The 8,293-nt window shown below is 49.5% G+C and overlaps 1 protein-coding gene across 2 annotated transcripts in view; it reads right to left on the bottom strand.

The window, feature by feature from the left end:
* The window catches only part of Crim1 (cysteine rich transmembrane BMP regulator 1), a 187,767-nt gene extending 179,587 nt beyond the window's left edge, over nt 1-8,180 (bottom strand). Inside the window, exon 1 of one of the 2 annotated variants that reach the window (XM_004627610.3) lies at nt 7,375-8,180. In XM_004627610.3, the coding sequence (XP_004627667.1) occupies nt 7,375-7,705 (331 nt within the window). In that variant the 5' untranslated portion in view covers nt 7,706-8,180. The remainder of the gene's footprint in view (nt 1-7,374) is intronic. The other variant, XM_023711217.1, reaches the window with a different exon arrangement.
* Nucleotides 8,181-8,293: the final 113 nt, after the last annotated feature.

Genomic DNA, 8,293 nt, shown 5'->3' with positions numbered 1-8,293 from the left:
AAATGTAATAAATAAAAAATTAAAAAAATTATTAAAAAAATAAAAATAACAGAGCTGAGATTTGAACACAGGTCTGTCCCGCCCGAGGCTTGTCTTCCCTTCCCTAACACTGCCTGCACAGGAGCACGGAGGAGAAGGGAAGCCTGCTGATCTTGCTGGCTGCTCTCAGTTGCTCCTGGCAGGTTCAGTATTTCGCCATTTCAGGGCTTATGGCCTCGGAGAGTGATGAATTGTCTGTTTTCCTTATCTACCACTAGACCATAGCCTCTGTGAAAACAGGCCCCCTATCTTATTTATTCTGGCTGAATAATTATTATAATAGCAAATAGTATTTATCAAGTTTTATTACACACCACACTGTCAAAAAGCGTTACACGTGTCAGCTTCTGTTAGACGTGCAGAATCACTGGCCTCACTCCTGGCTCCTGAGCCAGAACATGCTTCCTGTTTGCTCTCTTGTCTGTCTGTCTGTCTGCCTGCCTGCCTGCCTGCCTGCTTTGGGGCTGGGGATCACACCCAAGATGTTGCACACGCTGGGACTGCACTCTACCTCCCCCAGGGGGCACTGCTTTCCACCTCACAGCCCAAGGACCTGCATTTGCCTAGTTGGCACTAGGCACAGGAGCATGTGGGTCTGGGGCCCTGACATGGCAGAACTAGGAGAAGCCAAGCTGTTTCCTCTGGTCAGGCCCAACTCTGTGGGGATCACCACTGTGAACACTCCAGGAGTCAGAAGCAAAATCTTCTATCAGAGTTCAATGTGAGGAGGGCAAGGGTACATTACTGATTATAGTGCGGTCAGGCCAGGCCTCCCAAGTAAAATACTACTCTCCACAGCTAAACTGCCGAATTTAAAATCCCCATAGTGTCAAACGTTGTAGACCCCAGATTATACAGAAAATACACAAATTGTGCAGAAACTCCCAAGATAAGCTAAGTTGACACTAGGAGAGAGAGAATCTAGTTCACTCAAACTCAATACACTTGTTGCTTAGGGGACCAACAGGAGAGAAGGAGACTAGAATTCAGGAACAATTCACTCCCTTTGTAAAAGCCAGTGACAGTCACTGGCTCAGGAAGATAAGATCAAGTGCAACAGGGAAGGCTTCCATGTCAAACTGTTATACCTGTTAGTGCCCTTGCTGCTAGTATTTTCCACATGCCACTCATTCTTCTTAGTGTTTCCTAGTGATTCACTGAGCTCTTACAGTAACCTTATCATCACCCTCACTATACAGACAGATAAAGTCCAACACAGAAGCAGAGGGCAGCTGGGAGTGGTGCCACAAAACCTGTAACCCCAGCACTTAGAAGGCTGAGGCAGGAAGATTTCCACCAGCTCCAGGTCAGCCTGGGCTATCTAGTGAGTTCATGCCAGCCTGACCCCGACAAAAACAAACAGAAAGAGAAGAAGCAGAACGCAGATTTCACTCCCAAAACCAAGTGCCTAAAGATCACAGTTACCTATTGAAGTGCAGGTATTTCACATGGGGAATTAACTGAGGTTGGAGGAGGGAAGTCAGGAAATGAACAGAGCTTGTTTGGTTTGCAATTAACGAAGGAAAACAAGATCTTGTTTTGATTTTTCCCCCTTATGGGCCCAATATGAACACTTGGAGATCACTGCCTTGAGGGCATTCTTACGTACAGGTATAGTAATGCACTCTTCTATCTACAAGACTGAGGCGGTCCTGTCTAAGCAGGTAAGTTTTCGATGCTCTGACCAAGGTACTGGGCCAAGGCTGGCAGCAGAGGGTGAAGGGAGAAGGTGTGAAGTACTAATGGAGGGACCCCCTACCACTTCACTGGCCAAGCTCATCTGCCTACCAGAACAACCTAAAAACAAGGAGCCAACACTCTCAAAATGAAATCTGCTATTGCGAAGCATAGCTAATAAAACATTAAGAAAGCTGGCTCTTCTGCAGATGCTGGGAAACCCTCTCGTCGGCACGCTCCGGCACAGATTCTAGGGAGAATGGCTAGGTCCTCCTTCCCACCAAAAATGAGGTCTTCCTGCTCACACTCCAAGCCTCATTCAAACTCGGATTGCCCCTTTCCACTTTGCCTTCAGAGCTGGAAGTGATGAGCTCAGATCCTTGGAGTCTTACAGCAAGTTTTATCCACATATTTCATTCATCAATTAATCCTATCCGGGCTTGCAATATCACTTCTACTTGGTTCAAGCTTATATTATTATGTTGCCTTTTTTCTGTCCTGCCATTCTATTGTTTGTCTTGGGAGTCTAAATAAAGACCAAAGAATACCTCTGAGAAGTCATCAGGCTCCCCAGGTGCCGTGCTGCCCCAGCAGAAGCCTTGTACAGAGTAGAAAAATCAATGAATGCGTGATTGATTTCTACATAAAGTCAGCCAGATCTCTGCAAATGCAGCTTTGGAGAACTAGACTTCTAAGAAAGCAGACTCTCAGTGTGCTAGGCATGCATGCATGGACTTCGTCCTCCAAGAACTGTAGGAGCTTTTGTGGGGTGTCTCCAAAATCCTGATACAAAACCTGCCATACAGAACACTGTTACAGGCACCTGCTGCACCAAATACATTAGCTTTCACTCACTTCACCACTCCTACCCCCCTGTTTACTCACTAACACTGCACCGTCATCCCTTTTGCTGGCACTACTGCCTGAGAGATGTTAAACACACCCACATTTTTCAGAAATTTTGCAATTAATGTCTGGAATGTGTTTTGGATTATTCTTCAAAGGATGATACAGTTGTGCTGAAATGAATTCAATATTTTCCCCTTCTATTCATCACTTTAGTCCGCCCACTCATTATCTTTTAGGGCCATCTGTTCTCTCTAAATCCCCCAACTTCTCAAGGCCTTGCCCCTGTACCCCCAAGGTGTTTGGGCATTCATCGAGATCACTTGATCCTAAGCCACAAAAGGACAAAATAAAAACCTGCACCAAATCACTAAACACCTCCTACAAATAAACATAATGAACAGTTCCAGGATTGTTTAGACAGTTTTCTTGGGGAATTAACCTGTCTGCCTACAACTGTATTCCCAAAGTCCTGCTTGCAGATTTTTCTGGTCACTTTTGTGTTAATGGCAGCAAATATTTCCAGGCTATCTATTTTTGCCTTTCTCATACTGTGAAGTTCATTTGTGCTTTTGAGAGTTTTATGTGACAGGGCTCCTTGATAACAGGAAGGACTGCATAAGGCTGACATTCTGAAGAGAGGTTTGAGTCCTGTCATTTGTATATGTGCAGTGAATAATAGCTGCTTGTTCCATGTCTTGTCAATATTTACTTTTGGGAGGAACTAAATTATTTCCTTGTTTACTTGTATTGGTTTCTCTTATGCCCCGTTAATATATATTTTTATGCGTCCCCTGCTTGCTTTTCTCTCTAGTATCAAGGAGCTTACTCTACCTAAAGACTTCTCAATTGGAAAATCGAATCCATCTGTTACTCAAAAGCACTGGGGCCCTGGGTTTTTAAATTTTTCTAGCTTCAGTACAGAAGTATTGACTTTGTCCCCCTCTTCTTTATTTAACTGGTAAAAACTAAAATCCCTGGATGCAACTCCAAGGGCTACTACTACAGAGCTTTCACAGGTACAAGCAAATGTCTGGGGCACTGACCTCCCGCACTCCTCTCTGGGGCTCACCTCAGACCTACCCTGTCCTCCTAGCAGCCACCATCTCTACTGTCTCCCAGTGGTAATGAAGAAAACTGTAACCTTCAAATTTTATTCTGTGCTCTAAGCACCCACCACACATATTCAGCTCTTCTCAATGCCTCATGAAAATGGGTGGAAGGAAAAGCTAAAGTATGTAGGGGGAAATAGGAGGACTGCGTCCTGAAGGAGGTAGTTTTTAATGTGAAGTTACTGGGGCGGGGAAGGAGGGATTGGTGTTCATACCTGTACTAATGGGCAGCTGGACCTAATACAAAAACAGTGTGCAGAGCAAAGTCAGTGGTGTCCACTTGGTTCCAAAGCCCTCTGTCTGCACAAACTGTCAAACTCAAGTCACCATCTGCCCTTACATTAACCAGAGATAAAGCTGATGGTGTTCAGCTTCACCCAGCCCTCACAGAAGCATGATGAACTAATCTACATGGAAGAAAAATGGCCCTCTCTCCCCCTAGCTCAAAACCTAAATTTTACTGTCTAATTAAAACATTCTTTCTAGACAATGTCACTTTATTAGTTTTTGAAAACCGGATCCCCCACAGAGATCTCCCATCCAGATGACTTCTGGAGGGTTCTGAATCTCAAACCGTTTCTCTGGCTTCTAGGTGATTCCCCTGAGGCAGGCTTGGACAAGGAAACGGTCCAGTTAGAGTTCTGCAAAGGGCAACAGGAAAACTGACCAGATGAATGGAAACAGGAAAGGGAATTGTACCCTCCCAAGAGCCAGAAAGCACTTTTCAGACAGAGACAGCACAGAAAACTTTGCATATCTGGCTTCATCCTCATTGTTTCAAAGGCATTTTGTGACGAATTATAAAACAGCATTTGCTTAATAACAAAACTATGCTGAGAAGAAATCTAAGCGTACGTCTCACACCCAGGGACAGGACTGTTCATCCATTTCTTCCTCATACTTCTACTGAGAGCCCACCACTGGTCAGCGCGCCTTGAAAACTTCAGGCACTGAGCCACAAATTGAAAAGGTCTATCCTGGCCCATGATTTATCTAACCCATTTTGTGAATTGCAGTTAAAAACATGATCCTCCCTACACAAAGCTAGTGTGGGAGTATCACTAAAACACCACAAGCTTTCAAATACCAACATAATTTATCTTTAAACTGCGTCATCAAAAGCAGGCAAATTAGTTATGATTAATATTTTTGCCATGCAATATGTTTTCCCAGTGTAGCCAACTAAAGTTTTCAAGAACACTTTTCATTAACAGATACAACCAGTAGGGGTCATTTTAGTGCAAAAATTGCAGCACAAGAAACTTCACCATGAATAAAATATGACAACTGCTATTCATTTTAGTTATGATAATCACACACAGGAATTTCTGAATAAAAATGGAGACTGCGGGAAACACTGGCCATTGAGAAATTTTGGGTAAAAAAGTAAGAAAAGAAAGAGCTCTCGAGCTAAATAGTAACAAGTAAAGGCTCCTCTAATCCTAAAAAAGGAAGAAAAGAACATTACTCATTTGTTCTTGTAAGTCTTGTAGCAAGGTGAAAATATTTCAACTTTTAGACACACAGTTGAAAACATCTAAGACCAACCATTATGTCACGCCAAGAACCACTGTCTCTATCTTAGTTTCATGGCTTTAGCATGCAACTTGATTGCTGCTTTTAAAATTCTTTTTTTTTTTTTTTTTTTAAAGGGCAGTTCCTTGAGCACACTATTTTGGTAGGTGAAAACAGATCTGTTAAATGCAAAGTGAAGAAGGACACTAATTGAGATACAATCATGTCAAGAAATAGTCCCGAGCATTTTAAAGGCTAACACCAAGTGCACGGATGTTACCAGAAGAAAGGAAGCCATGAGGTTCGCATCAGTTCAGAGGAATGAAAGGCTCACCAAGGAACTGCCAAATAGCTCCACAGTGTGACATGCGATTCCGCTGCCAAAACACTTGATTACTGTAACTGTTCTGAGCATTTCCTTTACCAGAAACATATTAAGAACAAGCATTCAAATAGTCTTCAAAGGTCCTTCGCAACACACACCAGTTTCCACTGCTTTTAACCTTATTTTGTATGGCTTGTTCTTTGCTTACTTATGGAAGGCTGGGTCTAGTTATCCACCCAAGAGGCACAGCTCACAGATGCATCTTTCAGTCCAAGTCATTCCGAATTGCCAAAGTCAAATGCACATAACTGTACCCGAATTAATTAGATGATGTTCTGTGCAACACATAACCCTGTTATTAAGTGGGACTTCACCCCAGGTGAAGAGACTTCCTGTTTCCAGCAAATAAGGCTCTCTAGCCAGTATCCTAAGGGTGCAGCCGAGCACCGCCCTGGCCTCGGATTCGCGTCGCCATCACTCTTTACCGCCCACTAGCTTCCAAACCAGAAAGACGTCCCTGATTTTCCAAAATTGTCCAAACCCTAAAAATTACAGGTAAAAATAAATACGTGTATATTTTAAGAGAAACCGAGCCCTGGAGATTATTAGATCCATGTTTATCCTTCAGCTTGATACCTCCTTTTTAGCATCCCAGCACAATAAACAAACACAAACACACAGAAAGATGCTTCTCTTAGATGTTGGCCTTGAGTAGAAGGACCGAGGAGCTTCCATCCCTCCTCACCGCTGCCCCTGGTCTAAGGCTGTGGCACTATCTCACTCACTCACCAGGATGCCCGGAACAGCGTCGCCCCCAACGTCAGCCTGAGCAGGGACCACCCTACTTTTCACCGGCGCTCAGAGTCTAGCCCATTGGCTAGATAGGAACTCACTGCCTCTCTCTAGACCCCAAAGCACACCAGGCACCCCAAGGCAGAGGCAAGCGGGCAAAGGCAGAGGCCTAAACACACCGATCAGAGCCCCACCAATCTAATCTCCCTCCCTTGGTCAGTCTCCACACAGGTGCCCCCCGTGCGGGGGAGTAGCCATCAGGTCAGTACCCGCTGTCAAACAAAACGAAGGCGCAGGCCAAGTAATCCGAACCACGAGGATTGCGGATTTTTTTTTTTTGTTGTTGTTGTTGTTGTTTTAAAAAAAAGATCCTCTGATAGTCAGGAACAACTTTTTACTCCCAGGTGCACCTCCTCCGACCCCAACCCACCCTCCCCTTTCCTTTCGGGAGAGAAAGCCTTTGACCAATTTCAATGGACAAATCAATGAGTAACCAGCGTGTGGAACTCCGCCTGGGTTGTCATATTCCGGGGCTGAAACTGATTTACATGTGGAAGAGGAGGAAGGCGGTGAAAGAAGAGCCCAAGGGAAAAAATAATACAAGAGTCACGCAGGGAGAGTGTGCACTAAAGACACGTCTCCCGCGCGGCCGGCCCGGGTGCAGTGCCCACCCAGCAGCACACTGCGCTATGCAGGGAGGGCAGCGGGGTGCCCTTCGAGGGGCTTGCGCGCTGCAGCCTCCGCAGTGCCCCTCGCCCGGCCGGCGCGCACCCCCTCCTCCAGGCGAGGGCGCGCCACCCAGAAAGGGCGGAGGACCGCCACCGGTATGTGTGCGGGGCCGGGGTGGGGAGCGATCCCGCATCGCCCCTCGGGGCGCGGAACCAGCCCTGTCCGCTGCGGGTTGAGAGTCCCGATTCTGGGAGCCGGAGCATAGAGGCGCCGGGGAACCTCCCGGGGACGACGGCCGCCCCTCCTCCCGCGGAGCCCTCGCGCCTCGGCAAAGTCTCAGCCAAACTTTGTTGGGCGCAGCCAGCGACGAGGGGGCCCGCGGCGGGCGGGCGGCCGTACCTTCGCAGACGCCCACTTCATACTCGGTGATGGAGTCGCCGTGCAGCGGGGGCCGGATGACACAGCGCAGCCCCCGGTCGCAGGCTCCGTGCAGCCCGTAGGCGCCGCCGCAGCTCTCGTTCCTCTGGCGGGCGCACATGTAGCAGCAGCCGCAGACGCCCTGCACGATGCTCCCCGGGCAGCTCCGGGGCTCCTCGCACTTGGACTCGTCGCAGGGCAGGCAGACCAGCGCCCGGGTGCCGGAGCGCGCCAGGAGCAGCAGCAGCCCCAGCAGCGAGACCGGGAGGTGCCCGCAGCCGGCCAGCCCCCTGCCCCCCGCCACCAAGTACATCCTCCTGCGCCGCCGGCTCCTCGCAGCCGGGCCGGGAGCGGGGCCCGCAGCCCGCGGTGCCCGCTTTCCCTCGGGGCCCCCGGGCGCGCCTCCCCTGCGGGGCGAGGCCCCCGCCCCCTCTGCGGGCCGCGGCGACCCCGAGCCCGCGAGCGTTGGCGCCGGCGGCAGCGGTGGCGTCCCCTCCTCCTTCTTCACCTCCTCCTCCCGGGAGGGAGGGGGAAAAAAGAAAAAAAAAGTTTCCTCCCGGCAGCTCCGGCTCAGCCCAAAACTTCTGGCGGTGGCGGCGGCTGCGCTCGGCTCCTGCCCGGGCCGGCGGCGCCTCCTCCTTCCCGTCGGCCGCCTGCGGCGGCGCAGCGTCCGGGCCGGTCCCCGCCTCCGAGCCGCCGAGTGGGCGCGGTGGCGCAGCACAAGGTCCGCGGTGTCCGCTCCGCGCGCCCGCTCGCCCCACTCCCGCGCCGGTCCTCCGGGCGCTTGTTTATGGCTGAGCCTCCGCCGCGCGGGTGCGCCCTCCCCCATCCTACCTCATCCCCAGAGCCCGCCCCGCCCGCGCCGCGCGCCGCTCATTGGCTGCGCCCCCCACCCGGCCCG

This window comes from Octodon degus, unplaced genomic scaffold (assembly GCF_000260255.1).
Source record: "Octodon degus isolate 3935 unplaced genomic scaffold, OctDeg1.0 scaffold00020, whole genome shotgun sequence".
Lineage (NCBI taxonomy): Eukaryota > Metazoa > Chordata > Mammalia > Rodentia > Octodontidae > Octodon > Octodon degus.
Note: the sequence above shows the minus strand (reverse complement) of the source record. Positions and strands in the feature narration are given on the sequence as shown.